General features: G+C 34.8%; 1 protein-coding gene across 1 annotated transcript in view; it reads left to right on the top strand.

Annotated features, from left to right (window-relative positions):
• The first annotated feature begins 1,275 nt into the window (after positions 1 to 1,275).
• LOC109057810 (DNA annealing helicase and endonuclease ZRANB3-like) overlaps positions 1,276 to 25,612 on the top strand; it is a 41,143-nt gene continuing 16,806 nt past the window's right edge. Inside the window, exons 1-11 of the mRNA XM_042749109.1 lie at positions 1,276 to 1,387; positions 1,461 to 1,639; positions 4,498 to 4,729; positions 8,195 to 8,280; positions 10,333 to 10,504; positions 15,432 to 15,548; positions 18,918 to 19,037; positions 21,341 to 21,460; positions 23,780 to 23,959; positions 24,238 to 24,402; positions 24,796 to 25,204. Coding sequence (XP_042605043.1) covers positions 1,461 to 1,639; positions 4,498 to 4,729; positions 8,195 to 8,280; positions 10,333 to 10,504; positions 15,432 to 15,548; positions 18,918 to 19,037; positions 21,341 to 21,460; positions 23,780 to 23,959; positions 24,238 to 24,402; positions 24,796 to 25,204 — 1,780 coding nt within the window. The 5' untranslated portion in view covers positions 1,276 to 1,387. The remainder of the gene's footprint in view (positions 1,388 to 1,460; positions 1,640 to 4,497; positions 4,730 to 8,194; positions 8,281 to 10,332; positions 10,505 to 15,431; positions 15,549 to 18,917; positions 19,038 to 21,340; positions 21,461 to 23,779; positions 23,960 to 24,237; positions 24,403 to 24,795; positions 25,205 to 25,612) is intronic.

Here is a 25,612-nt window from a genome sequence, read left to right as displayed (position 1 = left end):
TGCTCAGATCATTCATCAAAAATAAACTGCAAAAAATGGTTCAGAAATGTCAACAATAAAACTTAATTTTATATATATATATATATATATCTATATATATATATATATATATTATATATATATATATATATATATTACACACATATTATTGAAGTCTTTCTTTTATTTCTTTCTACTATATTATATAAACAACTTAATATTACACTCTTTAGTTTACTGTTTACGTCTTTCTTTCTTCAGTCGAAAAGAAATTCAGGTTTTGGATGAAAACATTCCAGAGTTATTCTCCTTATAGTGGACTTCAACGGCTACCATTGAACATTAACATTTTAAATGTTTTAAACATTTTAGAATAAAAATAAAAAATATATATTTTAATTTGTATTTTTTTATTTGTATATTGTTTTTTTTCCCTTTAAACTTTTTAAATATTTATTTAAAATTTAATTTAAATATAATAATATTAAATTTATTTTATATTTATATATATTTATACATTTTCTCAATTTTTTACATATAAACGAATATTAAATATATATGATATATATATATATATAATATATATATATATATATATAATATATATATATATATATATATATATATATTAATATTTTTCAATGTTAGTGTAATATTTTAATATTTACTTTAATATTTTAATGAATATACTGACTTAAATAGTTTCATAATAATAAATTCACTCAAAACATTTGAAAATGACTCATGAAGTACAGTAACAAAAACAGGTTGTTTAATTCAAAGGGTTGTAAAATGGTCATTTTTTTGGTTGACTGTTATTCTAAGTGGAAGTCTGGAGGGAGCAAGGAATTCAAAATTAAAAACTACTAAAGTGTACAATATGGATCTTTGTAATGTCTTGTTGCGGCATTGATTAGGACTCAAGTGGCCCATATCTTCAACGACAACATGCTGAGCTCAAGATGCTGGGTAAACTTCATTAAGGAGAGCAGCTTGATTGATTCACAACCTATATTAGATGGTTATTGGGGTCTTAAATGAATGGGCATTTTAAATAAACCCCTGTACACGGCAGCAGGGCTCCACACGCTTCTGCTTCGGGATTGAGTTTTTCCATGCCGTCGGCTGCCGGCGCGAAATTGGCGTTGAGTTCAGGTGTGCGGGAAATTATATTGAGCAATGTGCACTGGCTTGGAAGCCCAGCTTTCACAATATTGCCTGGATCAATACGTGCCTCTCTGGACATTGGTTTAGGGAAGAAATTAAAAACATGATGCAGAGGGTAATTATTTAGAGACAGCTGATTTTGGTGTTTGGGTGGGTCATCGTCATTGAACTCTGAAACTGTAAGTGCAATGTGCTTCATTAGTTTTCATTTCTGTTTTGCAGGTGCTTGATTGCAGATGAGGTAAGAGCATTTTGATTTTCTTGATTCTAATTCAGAGAGTCCTTAAACCACTAACCGCCATCTTCTCCATCAGATGGGTTTGGGAAAGACGATCCAAGCCATTTCGGTGGCGTATATCTTCAAACAGGAATGGCCTCTGCTGATTGTGGTGCCTTCATCTCTGAAATACCCTTGGATTGAAGAGCTGGAGAAGTGGATTCCCGAACTCGACCCCAGACACATCAATTTGGTGGAAAGCAAGACGGATACAATGTACGAGAAATTTAAGTTCAATAGAGCACATCACTTGGGTTCAGGAAGTAAACAAGTTAAAAATTGCATTGATTTTCTCCATAGTGCAATGGATTCTTAGAGTTAACATCATAAGTGATGATATTTACACCTAATATTTTTTATATATATATATATATATATATATATATATATATATATATATATTATATTAATATATATTAAAATAAAAATATTAATTAAATAAAAAAAGTATTTTAATTATTATATATAAATATATATGCGTGTGTGTGTGTGTGTGTATACATAATATTTATCATTATAAAAAAAAACTAAAGTAAATGTCATAATATTTATGTGCTGCTTCAAAAAAAAAATCACAATTCTTAAACACATACGTTTCAGAGACATTTTTGAAAGAGCACACCATCTTGAAAACACATAATATTACATAATATTTACATAATATTTTTATATATTTTTTGGGGGGGATTGCATGTAAAATATTAATATTTTCATATAAATTTATTTTCTATTCTAGTTTTTTTATATTATATATTACAGTTTTATTTATATTAATATTAATTATTATATGTATTCTCATATGTATTATTATTTGATTTATTCAAAAGTAGTAACTGCCACTGTTTGAATATTGCTTTCATAATAATAATTATAAAAGCTGCAGAAACCCTTTTGAAAGAGCACGCTCGAAAATATTGCATTTTATAAAAAAAAAACATATACATACATATACATACAAAGAATTAAACATATACATACAAAGAATTAAACATCATATATATATATATATATATATATATATATATATATATATATATATATATATATTATATATATATATATATATATATATATATAAATATATATAAATATGTGTGTGTATGTATGGAAGTATATTTTATTTATTATTTTATATTATTATATAAAAAAAAACTTAATATACTAATTAATTCAAAAGAAGTAATTGTCACAATATTTGCATTGTATTGTCACAATACAAACATGCATTGCAGAGACATTTTTGAGAGCGTACACCATCTGGAAAACATTGCATGCTATTTCAAGCGTCATATTTATATCCAAACAACCACTAAACATCTTAAAAATTACCATGTAATCTAAATATGATCATATAAACATCAGAATGTTGTTCAAGCGGAGGACATTTAATGACGTGTAAATTGTAGCTATATTTTGACACACACCGAATGGGCATCTTGGTAATCGATCGTTTAAGATTGTTTTTCAGTCCCTGAAAAAAAGGGGGACATCGGTTAGTTGGGATCCAGTGGACCGTACTAAAGGACGTCTGCTCTGGTGGCCGAGAGATTTTTTTGCTCAAAATGAAAGATTGATTCTTTCAGACTGGGTGTGAGTTTAATCATAGTGGCAAAATTGATTCATGAAATTTATGACCGAGTACGACTTTGCAGAAGCCTCCGGAAAAGTTAGGAAGAAATCTCTTGATTTATTAATTTTTTTCCCCCTGTGTGTCGCACTTTTATGAGTAGCTTTAGAAAGTTATGAAATCCGTTCTTGCAGATTTTCAGCCTGTAGAAAAACAAAACGGAAGTAAAATCTCCTGTTCAGTGACTACAAAATTATACCACGATACAAATTACACGGCAGACGAATGAAATCAAATCACCTCCCCAGAGAGATATTAAACAAATCCTAAATTACCTCACCTTTTACGGCTACGAATCTGGCACAAAGAATACTTTAGCTCTGTCTTAGGACTGGGAGAGAGCTTACAAGAGCTGCCCTTCCACAGAGGATGCTGGGATTGATTGTACAGCCCGTGCAGTCAGAGGGTCATGTTGTCTTTTTGCCTGTTATTGATGCTTCTAAAAAGAGGCTCACAAATTGCTCTGTTTACCCTGAGAATTCTGGCCCGGGGTTGAGACGACCTGTAAAGTCGTTACCATGGCAACAGCTCCCTCTGAGCTTGATGAAGGCCTGTCAGCATGGTGAATGATATTTTAACTCTAATGGCTTATAGTGCAAGGCAGGAACACACATCATTTCCTTTCAGTGTACGGCTGGCATCTTTACAGTCTGTATCGTAAAAAAACTACGAGGATAAAAAACGTAAAATGCTTTTAAGCCCAATGAAAACACTAATAATGTAAACTATTATAAATACATCTAAGTGTACACAGTTTCTGTTGAGACAGATTTGTACGCTTGACCCAAGTCTTGACCCAAAATTATTTTTGTTTTATACAAAAAGGTAATGCTAAATTCTAATTGTAACTAACCATATAATTGTTTATAATTATTTTCGATATTTGCTGTTGATGTCAAAACCCATATGCCCAACCTAACCTAACTTTGTTTTTAGAAGAAAGCTAAATTTTCACAAACGTCAACATGGAGATGTTGCCAGACATTTCTTATGTGAAAATTTAGCTGTTTTGGTTGTTTATATTGCAACGCATAACATTTGTAATGTGATGCATTAGCAAGTACAACTGGAAGCTGCAAGGTTAAAATGTATAAAGTTAAAAAAAATCTTTAAATAATGTTTAGTAAATTAGTGAAAAACCTTATTTTGTGCTTGTATAGCTTGTGAATAAAGTCTTTTAAGACAACAGACATGCATAATATAATATGGAAGTCAATGGCTACCGTCAACTGTTTGGTGAGTAAATGGTGGCAGTTTAAATTTTTTGGTAAACTATTATTTTAATACTGTATTTTTCCACATCCGTCACCTTAGTTGCATCAGAAGACATGTTGTTATTTGTGGTGGACAGCAGCCTTTTTGGTGTATTTTTGGCTCGAACAAAAAGGACAAGGTACATTTGAGAAAGCTAAGGAAATAAAATATTTGTTTTGTTGTTGTTTTGTAGGAGCATTGGCACTAGCAAAGTGACTATACTTGGATACGGGCTGCTCACGACAGACGCACGCCCCCTGCTGGAGGCCCTGAACAAACAACGATTCGGTGTCATCCTAGTGGACGAATCCCACTACCTGAAATCTCGCAACGCAGCTCGTAGTAAAATATTGGTGCCAGTCATTCAGAACGCCAAGCGTGCCATCCTTCTAACTGGCACCCCGGCGCTGGGCAGACCAGAGGAGGTACGGTTTCCTCCAAATCTGTTTGTCATTTGCTTTGATTTATTAAGCCATTTGGTAATATGCAGCATGGTTTTGTTTGAGCTAAACCAGGAGGAGATCTTGTCATTAGCTGACATATTTCCCATACTCCAGTCATCGCTCATGTCACCCAAAATTGCGAGTGCGATAATATAATAAACTAAAAGTTTCGATAAGTTCCCCCATCAATATTACCACTAAGTTATTAAAATCATTTATTTTACTATTGTACTCACTATAAAATTATCCGATTACTACATGAAGTTCTTGTGCGGCACATTAGTTTACATTAGGAATAAACATTTAATGTCATTCTCATTTTTTTTTGTAAAGTGACAGCATGAAATTTGTCACACAGTTACTATCTCGCTGGTCTAATGACTCGCTGGCAGCGAAATTAAATTAATCAATCAAACAAGAGATCATTTTCTGTGTTGATACTTTATACGATGCAGCCTAGTAATTTGACACCAGTGTTGGATATTTAATCTCATTTGATGTGGTTTTGTCCACCTTGTTCTGTTTGCCTCGATATTACCCTGGCGGGGGTGTTTATTTAACCCATTGACCTCTGTTGAGGCGGACTATCAATGCCAAGGGATGACATGAGAAAAAATGAGAGGATTTTAAGTGACTTAAGAGCCACGGCTCTGAATGAGATGGAGGGAAGAGAGCGAGCGCTGTCTTTCATAGGTCTCAAAAGCACAACGCTCATCTCTGCTGTTATTACTCTGTCCAGAGGTGTGCTAGTAATATTTGTAGTTTCCACAAACACCCTTGTCCTCATACCGTCTCACTCTGTTCCTGTCTCTCTCTTGCTCTCTTTTAGCCCCGTCCTTTCTTTTTTTTTTTTTTTTTTTTACAGTGTCTGGGTCTTTGCTTTCATGCCACAATTTGTGACTCTGCCATGCCGGTTTTAGAAATGCAAGAATCAGGCTGCTTTGTTCTAGTAGATTTTAATCAGAGTGGATACATTTAAAGGGATAATTCACCCTAAAAAAAATGAAAATGAAAAGTTGTTCCAAACCTGTATAAATTTCTTTCTTCTGTTGAACATAGAAGATATTTTGAAGGATGCAGCTAATCAAATGGTTAATAGGCCCCATTTTCTTCTATAGTATGGAGAAAAATATGGAAGTCAATGGGGACCATCAGCTGTTTGGTTACCAACATTCGTCAAAATATCTTCTTTTGTGTTTAGCAGAAGTAAGATTCATACAAGTTTGGTAAAACTTGGGGGTGAGTAAATGATGACAAATCTGGGTGAACTATAACTTAATTTAAAGCAGTTGGTGAACTGATGGTTCAACAAAGTAGTCCTGTGTACCTGGGTGTTAATTGTTCAAATATTGAAACATTGAAAATTCATCTTTAGATACATTTCTAGTGAATAATTCTGCATGGTTAGAGTGGACGCCATATTTAGTTTGGGGTATACGAAAATGACTCTTAAACAATGTGTAGTGACGTTGCATACACAAGCGTCAATCGTTCACTGAAAAGGTTTTATTTCCTGATTTCTAGTTCCGCTTCTCTGTAAATTGTTCATAAATCTATTCTTGCAAATCAAGTAGAATTCTGTGTAAATTATCATCTTAAAACATTCTTACGATCAAAGCTAATTTGTGCAAATTGTTCATAAAACCATTCTTAAAAGCAGAACAAATTCCTCTGAAATCATTCGGAAAAAACATTGTTATGAGCAGAGCCAACTTCTCTGCAAAAGGTTTACAAGGCCATTCTTATAAGCAGGACAAGTGTAAATTGTAAAACTTTTCTTGCAAGCAGAATTCATTTTATTGCAAATTGTTCGCAAAGTCATTCTAAGGAATAGAACTAATCTTGTTGAACGTTTTCAAAGATTCCCGTATTGGGTGTTTACATGGAAACGATAACGGTGGCGTTTTCAAAAACTTGCACTTTGAAAACAATTTTCAAAAATATGTGTTTTCAGTCCCCAAAACGCCATTGTCGTGTAAATGAACAGGCAAAACACATAAAAAGTTTCCAGTTTTTGGCTGAAAATGTTGTCATGTAAACAGTCCCTCAGTGGTCAGGAAACAAAAGAGGAGGAAAGCACCAGGCCCAGACGGCGTTACACCAGACTGTCTGAAAACCTATGTGTTGTTGTTGTCTCGATGTACTGGAAGCTTCTATCACCAGAACAAATTCCTTGTATGTGCAAACATATTTGGCAATAAAGCTCTTTTTGTTTCTGATTCTGAATCAGAATGCAAATTGTTAACAAAACCATTATGAACATATTGGAATTCCATATATGAAATTCCATATGCAAATAATTCACAAAATCATTCTTAAAAGCGGGAGAATTTCTGCAAGATGTTCGTAAAACCGTTCTTACAAGCAGAGCAAATTTCTTTGCAAATAGTTCACAAACCCATTCCTAAAAACCATTATTTGTGCAAATCATTCACAAACCATGACGAACATTAGAAATTCATATGTGAATCATTAACAAAAACCAATACAAGCTAATTGTTTGTGCCAGTCATTCTCAAAAACATTATGAACAGAATGAATTCCATGTACAAATAATTTGTAAAACCATTCATACAAGAAATCTGTTCCAAAAAAAAAGAAAAAAAAACAGACTGAATTTGAATAAATGGTTCATAAAAACCATGTTTTATGTAAAGTGTTACATTCAGTTCAATATGAATGGTTTTCCGAATGTTAGATGTGAAATTCATTCTGCTCGTGCTTTAATGAAACCCATTGAACAGACTCTAGTTCCACTCCACACAGCTTCTGTTTTATTCCTGTTATATTAAATATTGTGTTTACTCCCACTAGTTTTTATAGCAGATCTACCAGTCACTGATGGCCAGTTTATTGACCGATACATTAAGAAGCAAATACTAAAGGCTTCATTTTGAGGGATGCCACGTTCTGTGCACTGTTCTGGTACATTGTGAGAGCTGCTATTTTCCTTCTTAAAACGTTCACTGGACAAAAGCATTACCAAAATGTACATCATTACATACGCAAAGACCTCTCAAGATGACTCTTGTGTGTGTATTATGGGAGTCTCGACTGCCGTTGCTTCTCTAATTCCTTGAAACATCTATCTGAACTTCTTACAAAAGACACAACAAAAGTGTTTTCTTACTTTATCAAGATAACCACTGTTAAGTTTTTACTGAGCGTAATGTGCACTGTGAGACTTTCTCTTAGAGGAAGCACATTTGCATTTTATGAACTTAATACCCGATTAAATCACCAGAGTATTTGTTTTCACCAGCCATAAACAGAAATCTGCTGACCGATTTTCAATAAACTCATGATTGCAAAGGCCCAAGGTCAGAACTATAAAAGTGTCCCTCTTTTTAAAGTTATTTGTTGCCATTGGAAGTTACTAGTGTAAAGTTAGTTCTGTATATGACATTTATGATGTCACAATGATTGATGTTTTGATCTCTCTTTCAGCTCTTCATGCAAATCGATGCTTTGTATCCACGGAGATTTGGAACCTGGAGCGACTACGCCAAAAAATACTGCAATGCCCACTACAAGTAAAAACCCTTCTTTTGAATGTACAATACAGCTTTCAAATGTCAATTTAATAAAAAGCGTCACCGTCCCACCTGTGGGACGCTTGGCACTCTTTTTTGTTGTTGTCCTTTTTCTCTATAAAATCTTTTAGTAATCATCATAAATTATATATCATTTGAAAGCTTAGAAGCCCAAGATTCATCCTGTGAAAACCATTTTGAAATCGGACATTGCGTTACCATGGAAAATGGTACTTTAAATTCTTATGGCGGTCTCCTCCCCCTAGTGGGCAGTGTCAAGTGTCATATTTACAAAATGCATTACGGTCTTTTAGAATCAAAACTTTTTATAATCTTGGCAACAAACATATCATTGGAAAGGTCTGAGTCTTAGGATTCCATATTTTGTGGTTATTTTGAGTACTGAAGTAAAATTGACAGAGAATCTAGGGAAAAATTCATTAAACAAAAATTCAAAGGAGTTTTGATGGCTCCCAGTGGCTGTTTGTGGTATGACGCCCTAAATAAAATCTCACAGGAACCTCAATTTTTTTGCATATCAACTTCAATTTGGAACATAACTTATTTAGACACAAGGCTTTAATTTTATAACCAATTTTTTAGAGTAAAACCTGTTATGTAAAATATTTATAATAAATAAAATATAATAAAATTAATATAGCGCATTTTATTTACAGTACATTTAAACTTCTATAACTTTTTGATACTTATTTTTTTTTTTTTAAATTCCACTTTTGCCAAAATCTGCTAATTTTCTTCTTTAAAAAGAGACCAACCTTAGGTCTATATTCCAAAGTGTTCATAAAATACAACAATTTAAGTTTGGATAGTGCACTTTAATGCCTATTTTAAAAAATGGGGGGTGACAGTTAAGGGGTACATACAAAAGTTTAACACCAAAAATGGCTATATTTATTTAATTAGAAGACTAAGACAAGTTGTTTTGCACCTAATTCTTTATTTAGCGTTACTGTTTTGTTATTGTTATTTATTCTTCAGGCAACTTGAGGAAGTTGTCATTTCAGATGCAGGGAGAAATACGCAGAAATATTGTTTGTAAAACCATTCTTGAGTAAAACAAATTTATGCACAATGTTCATAAAACCATTGTTACAAGCAGAGTGAATTTCTGCCAAAAACCTTACAAAGTAGAACAAATTTGTGCAAAATGTTCATAAAACCATTCTTATAAGCAGAGCAAACTTTTCTGCAAATGGTTCCCAAACCCATTCTTATAAGCTGAATGAAATTGTGTAAGATGTTTATAAAACACTCTTACAAGCAGAACGAATTTGTCTGCAAATTGTTCACCAAACCATTCTTATGAGCAGAGTAATTTTTTTCTGCAAATTGTTCGCAAACAATTTTCCATTTTCCATTTTCCATGTTGAAAATTCCTGATATTCACACACAAATATTGTGTGAAATAGTAACATTTTTATTATATTGAAGCATTTTCGTTAATATTTTTCAGTATTTCATGAAATTTGCTTGTCTGCCATCTAAGCTCATTGCAGTGCATTCTGTGATTATTTACTCTGTTAAATATACATTTTACATTTGTAACACAAGTTTGTCATCCCTTAGAATGCTTTCTAGGTAGACAGCTGACTAGGGTTTGGTGCAGAGCTAATTTGCTTATGTGTGTGTGTGTGTGTGTGGCGGCAGCATTAATGTGAAGCTCAGATATGAGTTGTGTCATGAAGATGAGTGGTGTTCAGAACATCTGAGAGGAGTTTTGTTCCTGTGTTCTTCTTATCAAATCTACAGCAGAGAAATGAAATGACAGCGATTCACACAAGGGTCTCCGAGTACAAATTAATCTACAGAGGAAAAGACTCGATAGCGCACACACAAATTCCTGTCAATCATTCGTATATGTGGCAGTAAATATAAAACAATCATAATTAAATCTCTCACACATGCACACACACATTTAAGACAGAAAAGGTCTCATTACAATGATAATACCTGAGGATTTTGGAGGAATGAGGTAGATATACAGCAAAAGTGTGTTTTACGAATGAGTTAAATGTCTGTTTTCTTGTGCAGGTTTTTCGGGGCCAGACGGCAGTGGGACTGTCGCGGCGCGTCTCATTTAGACGAGTTACACCAGCGTCTGAGCGAGATTATGATTCGTAGACTCAAGAATCAGGTGCTGACTCAACTGCCACCCAAAATACGCCAACGAATTCCCTTCGACCTTCCCAAAGATGCTGCCAAGGTATACAGCGAACGTTTCCAAGCAGCTTCACAGTTCAGAATATAATAAGCATATGGTTACCATGGTCAGTACCATGTGGTTTTTTTTGTTATTTTTGAAGTACCATGCTAATACAGTGTTTTACTTTATTATTTATTAGTATTATTTTACTTATTTATTTGCTTTAAATTAATTTAAAAGTCTCATAATAAACAAATAAAATTTTTCCTTTCTCTTTAGAGTGTTACAAGCTCTTGGTGTATAAAGAAGATCTGTAAAGTTGCAAAGAATAAAGTCTCAAATCCAAAGAGATATTCTTTATAAAAGTAAAGAGTCAACCACACTCCCCTAAAATGGCTCGTTCTAACACCCCCCCCCCCACATCTCTACGTCAGTATGTGGGAAGATTTGCATAATGCCACCCAGATGTTTACGCAAAGAAAGAAGGCGTACCTTTTATTCTCGTTGTAGTATTATTGTTGCCGCGCCGCAATGTCGTATAGACGCTGTGTGTTTCACTGTGAAAGCGAAACTACTTTGTTTGGTCTTCCAAAAGAGGACACGACTAGAAATCAGTGGTTAAGTTGTATTTACAACACAGTTTAACCCAAATATTCAGATGTGTCCAGCGCATTTTATGGAGGACTGGTAGAGTAGACTACAATGCCGGCACTTCTGACTTTTATATTTAAAGGATTTGCCACTGACGATTCAAACGAGAGTTTTGAGCAGTGTAGAGTAGCGCTTGTTGTTTTTCATTTCTCAGATCACAAATGCAGACATGGTTTTATGTTTACGCGGCGTGATGCAACACGTAATAACACAGTATAAGTCATTATAATCAGTAATTATGTCCCCACTGGATGCAACAAATGCCTCGTTTATAATGGGTTTTAATGTTTATGTCTCGTCGCTCCGGCCGGACAAGGCATCACAATATGTTAAGGGGCATAACATTTCCGTCACACGCTTGAGGCATTCGGCCAATCACAATGCACTGGATAGCTGGCCAATCACAGCACACCTCGCTTTTCAGAACGATGAGCTTTGTAAAAGGCTGGGGCACAGAGGAGAAACAATAATGTACAGTATGTGGAAAATACGTTTTTTTTTTTGTTTTGTTTTTTTTTACCTTAAACCGCATAAACATTTCATTACACCAAATACACAAAATAATGTTCTTTTTAGCAACATCATATGACACCTTTAACATTTTTTTGTAGTACCACAGTGTTCTTGGAAGTCAGTGGCTACAGTATACTGTACATCAAAGAAACCTGTATTACCATTTTTATATTATTAATTATAGCAATTAATACATTGTTGATCAATAATAATTCTACATAAATTTCATTATAAGTTGTAAATTTTTATTTATACATTCATTTTACTAGTAATTAAAAATACCTAAAAATAGAAGGAAAAATACTTGCATCAAAAAACAATAATGATTACAAAAAGTAGTATTTTAAAATAATTTAAGTGGATTTCTACATGCATACATAAATTTCACCAGTAAGTAAATCAATAATACTGTAAAACACTGTAAAATTTTAAAATAAAAATACTCGAACAAAAAAAATTATATTAGTTTATTTTTTATTTCTACATTAAATTTACTAGTAATTAAACTAATAATACTTAAAACAAAAAATGTTAGAGGGAAAAACAGCAGCAAATATTTTGTAATAATTTTATAAATTGTTTTTTTTAAGTATACATTAATCTTACTAGTTATTAAATTAATACCATAAATATAAAAATAGTTAGAAGGGGAAAAAAACTTGAATACAAAAACAACAAAAAAAAGAAAAACAATTACAGGAAACCTTCTTTTTCATAATTTCTGAATCATCTGTATTCTGAATTGATTTTTTCAGAAGTTTACAATAATTTTACTAGTAATTGAATTAATTAATTAATTAATTAATAAGAAAAAACATTTAAATGAAAGACTAAAAATTACATAACCTTTTTATCATTTCTGAATAGTTTTTATGTATACATAAATTTTCCTAGTAATTCAATTAATACATTAATCTAAAAATAAGAAAGCTTGCATAAAAGAAAAATCTATATTAATTAAATTTATTACATTTATTTCACTACTAATTAAATTAATACTTATAAGGGAAAACCTGTAAATAGAAAAAGAAAACAGCAATGTTACATAAAAAAAACACCAAAAAAACAAACACAATTAGCAGTTTCTTGTTATAAATGGCATCGATATGATCCTCTCCAAGTTAGTTTCTCTGTATTTTCTCTTTCTCTCTCCTCTTTACACATTTTTTCCCATCACTTGTTCTGAACTAACAGAACAAAAGCAGTTAAATATAGTGATTTACCCCAGTACAACCGCCCCGTGCCTGTTGCTAGGCAATAGTATCCGATTAACACAAATTATCATTTCATCTCACTTGTCTCTGATCACTCTCTTTTATTTCCACATCTTTTTTCCCCCCTTTGGCAGCCGAGCGAGCTGCCAGCATGTTATTCAGAAAGGAATAGACGTTAGTAATCATCACATTCTGTTCTGCTTATAATTGCTGCGTAGTCTAAAAAGAAAAAAGAAAAAATGTCAGAGGTCCCCGTTTCTCCCGTTATTTCATTTTCATGTGAACTTTCTGTGGACCAGGGCGGCAATGTGTGAGGATCCTTCAGTCTGGCTGATGATAAAGCCATTTTTTTCCCTTATGTATCTTGTAGGCTCTCGTTTTCCTTGCGATTATTTCATCTGGCTGTCTCTCTCTCAAAGTAATGAGTGTGTGTGGGCAGGAGTGCTTGTACAGCAAGTTTTGAGTGTGTGTGTCAGATTTCAGAAACACAAAGAGCAGCTCACCTGCTGTAGGACCTCATAAATCATCTGCTGTCAGCACACCCTCGCACACACACACACACACACACACACACGCTGTCTATGTTCTTTCCATAACCCAAATCTCACCAGATCCCAGATCACTTTTAAAATTAACGACTGTGTTTTAATGAACAGTTGGGGAGAGCAAACACACACCCTGCGACTCGTTCACTAGCTAACCTCACTGCGTAATTTACATATTTATATTTACAAACATTCTAGATGAGGTGCCAGTTGTTTGGTTATTTCGGTTAGGAAAGGCTTTTGTTATTCTGTGTTGATGTTTGGTTGGTGTTCATTTCGTCTAGATTGAATTAACTACTGCTATTATTATTTTGGCGTTTTTATTAATAAATAGGCCTACTACACTATAAAAATGTAATAAAATAAAATCAGTCAATCTGTAGTATCCGTTAGGGCTGTCACAATATCAGATTTTTCACAACACAATTATCGTGGCCTCAAAAATTCATATTGATATTTCGTGATATCTATAGAAATCTTGAAAAAAAAAAAAAAAAAAAAATTAAAAAAAAGATAAATCATAATATTAGTCAAATAAATTTTTTTTGACCAATGAATCACACCATTGCATACAAAAGGAACAATAACACTAACAGAAGACTAAAAAGACTAAAAAAAAAACAAAAAAACACTAAACCACAAGACTAACCCTTTTTTAGTTTATCAGTGTCAAAGTAAGACAATTTATGAGAATAACTACATATTTTTACTCCAAACTTGCGTTATAGTGTCGATTGAGTGTTTGAAATAACTTCCTTCTATGAACTTATTCTTGTTTTATAGTATTCTATTCAGTTATAAAGGCCATGTCAATTAGCATTGAAAAATAAATATACATTATCCATATGAAAATACCCGAGATGGCTTGAATAACACAGACAAACCATATACTGTTAAAATCGTGTGCTGATTCTCATCATGATTCATCGTACAAAATATTTCTTGCTGCATTTTATTCAGCTACAGCGACAGCTGGATGCCTTTGTCCATATAAGGGATTTCCTGGAAAGTCATTTGTTTAATTACTCCCATGAGTCTCGCTTGTGGACTTTCTGCACGAGGGAATGAAAAAAGTATGAATGAAACAAAACGCACGTGAGAGTTCAACGCTCCATAATGGCGCTGGATTATTATGCATCATGTTATCGTATGTGTACTACTCATTTTCGAATATTGCCAATACCAGTATATAACGACACTCCTGAATAACACGATAACGATATTTCATTATTTAAATATAACGATTTTCGCCAATACCAGTATATTATACCTGTGGCCCTGTTTTACACTAGTGCGTTAACGATCCTTGTCTAGTTTTCAAATTAATTTGGGGTTTGCAGCGTTTTCGAAAGTCTCTGTTTTCGAGGGACGAAAACACAGCAGTAAACGACTGACATAACCATAGCAAAAGTTCAGCGTTTTAAAACGTAAACGTACCGAACCCCCAACTTCTATCTATCTATCTATCTGTCTGTCTGTCTGTCTATCTGTCTGTCTGTCTGTCTGTCTGTTTCTTCTTTACATTTGTCATCTCATTATCAGTAATGTTATACATTGTGAATCATATAAAGAGCTCTGTGCTGAATAATGGTTGTGTCTCTTTCTCATGATCCGTTTCCTTCATTCACTGCTTGACTTCCTGTCAGTCTGATGTCCAAACGCTGGCAGCACCTCACGGGTAGTGCAGGAGCGTTTGTGTGAAGGGAGATGGTGAGGATCTGCATTTGTTTAAGGGGCAGAGCAGGACTCGGTGTATGTGTGTGTGTGTGTGTGCAGGAGATTTATAGCGCCAGCACGGTGTGTTTCCATCTTCCACTGCTGCTGTCACTGTAGCGCTATAATTGGGCAGGTCACATGACCCAAGAAGTCGTTCTGCAACTTCAGGGAATAGTGTCTCCTTCCTCTCGCTCCCTCTACCCCTCACTTTCTCTCGTTCACACTTCATCTATCTTTATTTTCTGTTTTTCTTGCTGCTTTTTGCCAAACACAGGGAAAGTAGGACGGTTTACGATATCATTAATTGTGCTGCCCTTTATGGATTCACTTTCTCTCTCTTTCTCACAGGAAGCGAGTGCTAGTTTTGAGCGGTGGGAGAAACTGATGAGCTCTGAGAGTGAGAATCAGTTTGTGGAGGTGATGAGTCTCATCACACACATGTATAAGCAGACCGCCGTTGCCAAGGTAAAACGTGTGCAGAATCCTCAAGATGTTTATTTCTCATTTCACGTTGCCTTAATTGTCTAAAACGGCTGTAGATCTCGGTGCCGTAGGACTTTTTTTATGCATTTCCTTTTATTTTTTACAGGGTTGTGTACAACCTTTGGGTCTCAAAATACTCTTTTCAGTGTACTGGTTTGAGACTGAAGCAAATTTAGAAAAAGTGGATAAATCGACCATACCAGTTATCAGTTAGCTTTTTTTAAAAAAAATGTGTAAATCTCATGAAATCGATTATGAACATATAAAGTTTAACCCCGAAATGAAAGAAAAAAATAATTTATTTTTACATTTAGATAATTTAGCCTGTGTTTAGTACAGGGTTTTTAAAGTACAAAAAAAAAAAAAAAGTTACTTGAAATAAACATCAACTGATATTTCTCAAATTAAAATGAGAAATCTTGCCTTGGCAACTAACTGAAATAAAGTTAGTTTAACTTGCTGTACAAAACTAAAACAAAAAAATAAAAAAAAATCGACAGACATATTTAAGGGAAAAAACTGCTTAGATGACAACAACAAAAAAAAGGTTTTTTTTTTTTTTTTTTTAAATCATAATATTATTATTAGGCAAGCACTTTTTTCCTCATTTCACATTGCCATAATGGGAAAAAAAATAATTCTATCTATTTCAAAGTATGCATCATGGTTGTAATTTGTAACCTTCAATGTCTGCATTTTTTCCAGTAATTTAATAACAGAAAAATACTGTATTAATGTTTAAATAAAAAGAAACATTAAAATTAAAATAATCTAATAGATTAAAAAAATGTTATGGTAATGTGAATTTGCATATATATATATATATATATATATATATATATATGATATGAATATATATATATTTGATATTGAATATTTATTTTTATTAGAAATTTGATTATATGTTGTTCATTGAAAACTACAGTTTTATATAATCTCAAGTAATTTGATGCTATGGTTGCCAGGATGTTGCTAAGGTGTTTTGGGTGGTTTTTACCATGTTGCTAGGGTGTTCTGGATGGTTGCTAGATGAAAAGTCGGGTCTCTAGCTGTGACTAATTTTTCACAATCAGGCAAAAATCATAATCCTAAACACTTAAACCGTAAGATCACGCCTCTCCTCAACAACCCTTTCTGTAAACCAAACCATTACTGAACTGCATCCACCTCTGATCGGTTCTTTACAGCATCTGAGTAAAAGAAAATTCAGCCAGCCCTCATTTCAACTTCAGCTCTTTCTCTGAATGCCATCAGAGTAACGGCCATCTGCAGTGAGCTTCCCTCCTCTAACGATGAGGGACAGCGTGAAACCGCAGCTAACGACCACCATGGCAACCGGCCCTTCTGTTCTCCACATCAAACACCGCGGCATTGCCATGGGAACGAGCTCCGGGAGGGCCGCACCGGCGTCGCGCCGACCTTAATGCTGACCTTTTTGATCGGCCGACATCTTTTCCTGCAGATCTCGGACTTAACAAGGTGTTTGTATGAGCTCCAGACGAGACCCGACGTAACTTTCGCTGATTTTTTCATCACTCACATGAACTTTTAATGTCACAGTTTGGAGAATAAAGTGACTTTGCACAGGTTTGTCATAAAATTTTTTTTTTTTTAAAAAGCAAGACACTTCATTCCACTGCGAGTTTTGGACGTTCTTTCTTCTCAAAAGATTTAAGCTACAACCACTTTATATCATCCTCCTGAGCACAGCATGTGTCCTGAATGAAGCTTTCCAGTGTGTGTGTGTGTATATCAAACCTCCCCGTGTGTAAAAGCAGTGTGTGTGTGTGTGTGTGTGTGTGTGTGTGTTTAATTGGTCAAACATGTGTTCTAGTCCCCGCTGCTCTTGTCCTCTCTGCTCTTGTCCGATGAGATGATCCTCTCTCTCTCTCCTCATTTATTCTTTCTCTCTCTCTGAGATCTCTCTCTCCTCTCTCTCTCTCCTCTCTCTCTCTCTCTCTCTCTCTCTCTCTCCTCTCAGAAATATCTCTCTCGTCTCTCTCTCTCTCTCTCTCTCTCTCTCTCTCTCTCTCTCTCTCTCAGGGCAGAAATATGCGGTGTCAGGAATGGTGTCACTTTTTGAAATCACTGTTTTTGCCAAGCGAAAATGAGTGAACCGGAGCCACCGCTCACACGCATACACTCGAGGCTGTAAAAAAAAAAGCCTTTGCGCTCCTTCACAGACAGTTTCGGGCGCCAATTAGGCAATATTAAAAAGGCAAAACTCTTCAGTAATGAGAAACCCAAGTGCAGCTTTGAAACTCAAGGAAAGAGGACTGGCTTCCGGCAAATGACTCCGCACACTGTTCATTTAACAGCTACTCTTACCATAACGGGCATTAGCTGACGAGTTCATCTCACGGTTTAGGTATTTTGAGTTTTTTTTTTTTTTTAGAAAAGGAAAATCTGTTCTCACAGGATAAAAGGAGATTTGGGATTAAAATGGCAAAACATCACCTTTATAAATCACGTAGTAAAATCACGGTTGCAGTTGTGGCATATTGTGGTTTTGAAACCCAGCAACAGCATTATAATAAAAGACAACAGGGTTTTATAAATAATTACATATAAAGACTAGATTCTTACAGAAGAAACTGTTAGGAAGGTTACTTACTGGCCAAAAGATCAAGTCAAAAGATTATTTTCTTAAAATAATTAATAATGTAAAAAACATATAAATAAAATATATATTATTAATACTTTTATTCTACAAGGACACATTTAATTGATTTAAAGTAAATGTGTTTATATTACAAATAATTTCTATTTCAAATAAATGCTTTGAACTTTCTATCTAATCGAAGAAGAAATGGTATCCACAATTGCCACAAATATATTAAGCAGCACAACTGTTCTCAACATTGATAAAAAAAAGAAATGTTTGAGCAGCAAATCAGCATATTAGAATGATTTCTGAAGGATCATGTGACACTGAAGACTGGAGTAATGATGCTGAAAATACAGCTTTGCATCTCAGGAATAAATTCTATTTTAGAATTTATATTTTTGAATTAAATAAATGCAGGAAAAAAAAAAATCCTATTTAAAAAAAAAATACTAAGACCAAACTTTTGTTTTATATATATATATATATATATATATATATATATATATATATATATATATATATAAATATATAAATGTGATATAGATACTTTTTTTATGTATATACTGCATTGTTGTTTGTGACCAATTTTATAGTTTTTCTCATTTTTAGAGGTTTGATCGGAAACTATCCGCTTTATAATTCATTTGGTACCATATTATGTTAAAACGTTAGAATTTTTAAAAAATGTCTAAACTGCATTTCCTAGCTGGATCACGATATGAATTGTTCTTTCCATCTCTCAGGCTGGAGCAGTGAAGGACTATATAAAGATGATGTTGGAGAAGGAACAGCTGAAGTTTCTGGTCTTTGCTCATCATCTCAGCATGCTGCAGGCCTGTACCGAGGCGGTCATCGAGGTCAAGGTGTGTGTGTGTGTGTGTGTGTGTGTGCGTGCACTATAGTGAAAGCTAAAGTATGTCAGCACCTCAACACTGTTCCTTAAATCAGCCATCAGAAAAGATTGTCACACTGCCATCCCGACACACACATACACTGACCCATTCAGAGAGAGAAAGAGAGGTGTATGTTTGTGTGTGTGTGTGAGCTGAATGAGAGATAAGTCCAAAAAAGTGTTTGTGTAAAAGGGAAAAAACAGAATGAAAGGGCTTGACAGCACTAAAGGAGGTGAAGGAGAGCGTGTTGATTCCCTGGCAGAGAGAGTTCATTCTTTGCTTTAACACATTCCCTCAGTAGGGCACTGGTTCATTCTTACAGCAAAAGAATAGGTCAGAGTCTTGCTGTCAATCAGGTGAGTGTTTGTATATGAACCACGAGTTTAAAAGTTATATTAAAAACAATTTTCATGCAAAAATGACAATTTTGTCATCATTTACTCACCCCTGTACCACAGCTAATGACTTTCTTTATCGCGATGATTCAAAATTAGAGGAATTTTAAATATCGTGCTGTTGGAAAGATTCAAAATTATTTATAAAAGTATCATAAAAATAGAACATATGACTCATGCACTTTATTCCAAATCTTCTGAAGTCATCTTAAAATCCATCAGTGTCCAATTTGTGAATTAAATAGTTCTTTTGCATTGGATCTTTGAGTCAGTGAGTTGAATTGGAGAACCAAATCAGTATGATTTGTAACTGAATCAGTCAGACTGATTTTGTGAGCCGGATCAAACGATTCAGTCATTTTTCCCTCAAAAAATGAGTTGAGTTCATGAATCTGATCAGTCCGGTTTATAAATTAATCATTCAGACTGATTTTGTGAACTGGATCAAAATGATTCAGTTATTTTTCTTTCTTTTTTGTTTTGTAAACTGGATCAAGTGATTCATTAATTTAGTAATAACTGATTCAGTAATTCCTTCATTTAAAAAAGTCGAGAACCTTATTAGTCAGATTTATAAGCTAATAATTTTGAGTGGTTTTGTGATGTGGATCAAATGATTGTAGGTTTCCCTTCCTCTTAAATTTTTTTTAGATGGAAAGAAAGAAAGAGAACATGGAAAGGATGATTTCCAGGCATGGAAAATAATTACATTTCTAAGATTGTCAACAAAAATAAAACTATGATTTATTTAAATTCGTAAGTATTTATTTGGTTTAGATCTTTAGATTAAATCAGTTGGTCCATTACGACTTTTACAAATCGTACTGATCAGATTTTCGAATTCAGCTGACTGCCTCAGTGATCCAGGTCTAAAAAAATCATCATAAACTTTGATGTGACTCAGGCTTTGGTGCACTTCTGAATGGTATCGGCCCAAAACTTGCATTGCATCATTTGACAAATCCATTTTTGTTGTCTAACAGACATTTCATCAGAGCTGTTGATTCATCTTATACCACGATCCGTTCTTCTTGTCCCTGTTCACACAGCGGCACGCTGAAAGCACTTTGCACCCTAAAGAGCGCGGCTGGTTGCCGACACGGTGTCTTCACAGATGTCTCACTGTTTTAATGAGAGCTTGTTTTGTCAATTTCCTCATCTTTTTGGTCCCCAGCCCCCTCTCTTTTCCCGTTTCTTGTTTTGCTGCTCTCTGGCCAGACGTTTGATCCCAGACACTGTGAAGATTTTCTTCGGCTTTTCCTTTTTTATCTGTCCTGCTGTTAATTGGTGCTTATGAATCTTCTGGGGGAAGAGTGGGCCTCGCACCAGCAGGTGTGATCGCACGCAAACGGGGCGGCACATGCGCTCAGACTTTCTCACACCTATCACGCTCCTCGCACCCCGAGTGAGAGATGGGAGGAAAAGTTAGGCAGGAAGCTAAAATTAACATGTGTGTGAAAAGTTCTGAAGTTCTGCGTGGCGGAGAGAGAGAAAGGTGTTGTACACCGCTTCACCTGTGTTTTTCAGCTGTCAGATGATGGTAGGAAGATGATAATGCCCAAAAACGTACTTGAAACGCACTAAAAAGTTGCCAACTGCTAATTGCAAGTGTCACATTTGTAGTGAGTTTCGACTTGAGTGCATTAAAGCTCTCTGAACAACACAGATCTGCAAAACTCAGTCTTTATTACATCAAGCGTTGGTCATGAAGAGTTACTTCTCTCAATGCTTTTTTTGATTTAAAGGTGCAATTTCTGCCGTCATTAAAAAAAACAATGCTTTTTTGCCGTAAAAAAGCTTTTACACATAAATAAAAGAATGAAAATGTTAAAAGCCAGAATTTAATTTGGACTCTCTCTTTTCTGCATTCTTTTCCAGGCAAGTTATATCCGCATTGATGGCAGTGTTCCATCTGCAGAGAGGATCCAACTGGTGCATCGTTTTCAAAATGATCCAGACACGCGTGTGGCCATACTAAGTATACAGGCAGCTGGACAGGTAATGAGTACTCAACCTTATAAACACTCTTGTAACACCTCAACCTTATGAGCATTGTGCTGCTGTGTTCCTTTTAACACCCATGTTTCTTGTATCAACCACACTGTTCTTCTTTATAGGCTACTTCACAAGCTTGTAACTCCCCAGCATTGTAATCATTAAAAAGTATGCTTTACACAGCCTAGTAACATCTCCACGTCATAAACATTGTAACATTCCTCTATACAGTACGTCACAACCTCGTAACACTCAACTTAAAAATCATTGTATGTTGGGAATGCTTGCATCTCCACCTCGTAAGCATTCCTCTATATAATACGTCACACAACCTCATAAGCAATTTAACATTCCTCTATACAGTACGTCTCACAACCTCGTAACACTGAACCTTGTGAGTATTTTACTGTTATTCTTTACACCGCACACAACCTTGTAACATCACCTTGTAAACATTGTAACATTCCTCTATACAGTACAAAACACAACCTTGTATGCATTGTAAGTTACTTGTAAATGTATCACACAACCTTGGAAAAACTCGCTAACACTGTAACATTTTTCTATGTAGTATGAACGCAACCTTGTAACGCTCAACCGCATTGGAAATGCTTTACACAACCTTGTAACATCTCAGCCTCATGAACATTGTAACATTACTGTATAAAGTACATCACACAACCTCGTATGAACAGCACCACCTCATAACACTCAACCTCTTTATCAGTGTGAGTACACTGGAAATGCTCCACACAGCCTTGTAACATCTCAGCCTCATGAACATTGTAACATTCTTCTATAAAGTCGGTCACACAACCTCGTAACACTCAACCCTGTAAAAATTGGAAGTACATTTGAAATGCTTCACACAATCTTGTAAAATCTCCACCTCAGAAACATTGTAACATTCCTCTATATAGAACATCCAACCTTGTAAATACTGCACTGTTATTCTTTACACTTTAAAAAGCTTTGTAAACCTAGTATTTTATTATTTACAATCCGCGCAACCTTGTAACACCTCAACCTATACATCACACAGTCTAGTAACATTCAGCATTGTATATATTGTATGGTTCTTCTTTACAGTTAACAGAAATTGGTAACATCTTAATGTAAACATTGTAATCTTCATTCTTCACTTTTGTTTATCACACAATGATGATACTGTTACTGTTTATAATGTTCTTCTTTATACTTAAAGCAAACTTCTTACACCTTACCATCTTAAACACTGTTATGTTACTTTTTGTATGCCACACAACCTCATAAGACCGTAATGTCATAAACAATGTACTGTTCTTTGTTATGTACATAGCATCATTACACTGTAACTTCACAAACACTGAACTGTTTGTTTATACTTCTCAAAAGGTTGTTCGTAACATCTCTCAAAACCTTGTAAAACCTCAACCTTGTAACATCTCAAACACTTAATCATCATACCACACTTAAATCAACAACCTCGTAACACCTCAATCTTGTAGCATCATACTGTTCATCATACTTTATTCCTCACGCAACCTTATAGCACTCTCAAGCGTGTCAACCTCAATTACTTTACATTTTTCGATTAACCAAAATATTGATTTCATACTCTGATGTATAACTTTTTACACAGCCTCGTAACACTCAACCCTGTAAACACTGTACTCTATTTGTTACACTTTACACAACTTTGTAAACCTATTATTTTATTATTTAAACCTCTTGCAACTTTGTAACACCTCAACACTGGATACATTTATACGCCACACAGTCTTGTAACATTTTTCTTTATAACACCAGTTCTGCAACCTCGTAAAACCTCAACCATGTAAACGTACAGTATATGATTGAGATGTTACGAGGTACATTCAATCACCATTCCTTCACACAACCTCGTAACACCTCAATCTCCTAAAATCTTACTGTTCTTCTTTATATTTCTAGTTTAACTTCTTAGTTTTTATTGTTTTTACAATCAGTGAGATAATAAAAGACAATACAATGTTTGTTTCAACATATTGTCTAAAAAAAATACAGATGAAATTAAACAGAAGCATTTCTTACTCTCTGACTCAACAAAAAAAGGATTATAAATGCTTGCTTCAAAACATACTAGTACATTACACAGTAATTCAAGTATAAATACTAGTAATGTAGTATGCATGTACAATATGGTAGCAATATAAATAAAATACAGCAAAGACTGTAAATATTACTAAGCTTCTTTATATTTCTCACAAATTTGTAACACTTTTAAACATGTCAACCTCAGTAACTTCATATGCAAATATTGCTGTCATACTGTATGTATCGGATATATCTGCTTGTGCTCAGGGTCTGACATTTACGGCCGCGTCTCATGTGGTCTTTGCTGAACTCTACTGGAACCCGGGACAAATCAAACAAGCAGAGGACAGAGCACATCGCATAGGGCAGACCACAACCGTACATATCCACTACCTCATCGCCAAAGGAACCTTTGACACCGTCATGTGGGCCATGTTAAACAGAAAGGTAGATATAACATTATATATATGGTAATATAATATATATAACCTTCAGTATTCACAAATGCACTCACTGTAATTTTGTCAACATTTTTGTTAGATTACTTTAAATTTGAATTGGTGTGAATTTAGTTTCCAGACTTGCCAAAGTACTCCTAAAAAATCTATATATAATGTCTTGGGACTAAGTTAAGTGGCAACACAAAATCTACTGTAAACTTTGGAGAGACTTGTTTGGAAAATGTGCCTTCATTTTCTGTGATTCTTACAAATGATATTGGACAGGAAACGGTTACGGGCAGCGCTCTGAACGGAAAGAAAGAGTATTTGAAAGCTGAGGTGGGAGACGAAGAGAAATGGGACTTTCTGAACTTTGCTAAGGCGTGGACGCCAAGCGATACCATGAAGGGTGATTCTGAGGATGACAAGGATGGGACTTTCTTTTCTCACGTATGTAAACGCTTCATTATCGCCATAACTAAATGTCACATGTGGGTTGTCACGATACCAAAAACGAATATGCTATATGAAAATAAATGCACAAATTACACAACATGCAGTGAAATTTGCCGTTTTCATTATGGCAAATGAAATTATTATTTTCATAATCTTTATTATGATAGATTCTTCATTGCTAGTTAAAGAACTGGTACTTCTGATATCCCAAAACATAACAAGGCTTCATACCTCTAGTCACGGAAACCTGAACCTCACAAAGTGCTTTTCTCTCAGAAGTGTCTTTGGTTTCATTACTTTGCTGTCAAGAGATGATGTTCTTAGCTTCAAACACTTTGTGTGTCACAGAAAGCATTTTTTTTTCCCTTTTCTTCCCATCCGCCACAGTTTGAAAGGGACAAGCAGCACGACATCCGATCGTTCTTTTCCCCCTCTATGAACAAAGAAAAGAAGAGGAAACGAACCGGGGATTCACCCTCCGACGGATCTCCTCTCGCCCAATTACCCGAGGGGGCGGAGCCTGTTCGGACCCCGGAGATCCAGAGCTCTGATTTGAAGGCCCACCACCGCAAGGATTTTTCCCCGCAGGTGAAGCGGTTTAGGCAGGTTAGCCCCTTATTGCGACGCGGGAGTAAGAAGAGCCCCCTGTCGTCCTTGTGCACCCCCCAAAGGCTCTTGGCGGGACTACAGGTGCCCCGCCACAATCAGAAGTGGAACTGTTCAGCATGTACGTTCTCCAACAGTGGACTGCTGCTACACTGCGAGATGTGTGAAAGTCCACGAAATGCGCAAAAAGGTGAAATCTACAGTATACACACAAACCATTGTCTATAAATTAGTTTTTACTAATGTCTGCTTTATTTTACAAAAAAACTGCATCCTGCATTTGAACAAACTTAGACATATAACTGGTTCTGCACCGTCCGTCCTACGGCCTTGTTGGCTTGTTTAGGACTTGTACTGTTAAAATTTAGACTTGGTGAACAGGCGAAAATTCTAATATGGAGAACATTTATTTAACTTGCCGCATAGCAACGTGTTCAAAATCGCTCAGGAAATCTAAGCAAGTACTTAGCAACACCCTTGGCAACTACAATATGCTAAAACTATTCAAAACTGCTTAGCAACATCCTGACATTATAGCAGTTATGGCACATTTTCTTAATTTATAATGGGGTCTAAAATTCTAAGACCACTAGTGACT

Source organism: Cyprinus carpio, chromosome B22 (genome assembly GCF_018340385.1).
Source record: "Cyprinus carpio isolate SPL01 chromosome B22, ASM1834038v1, whole genome shotgun sequence".
Classification (NCBI taxonomy): Eukaryota; Metazoa; Chordata; class Actinopteri; order Cypriniformes; family Cyprinidae; genus Cyprinus; species Cyprinus carpio.
Note: the sequence above shows the minus strand (reverse complement) of the source record. Positions and strands in the feature narration are given on the sequence as shown.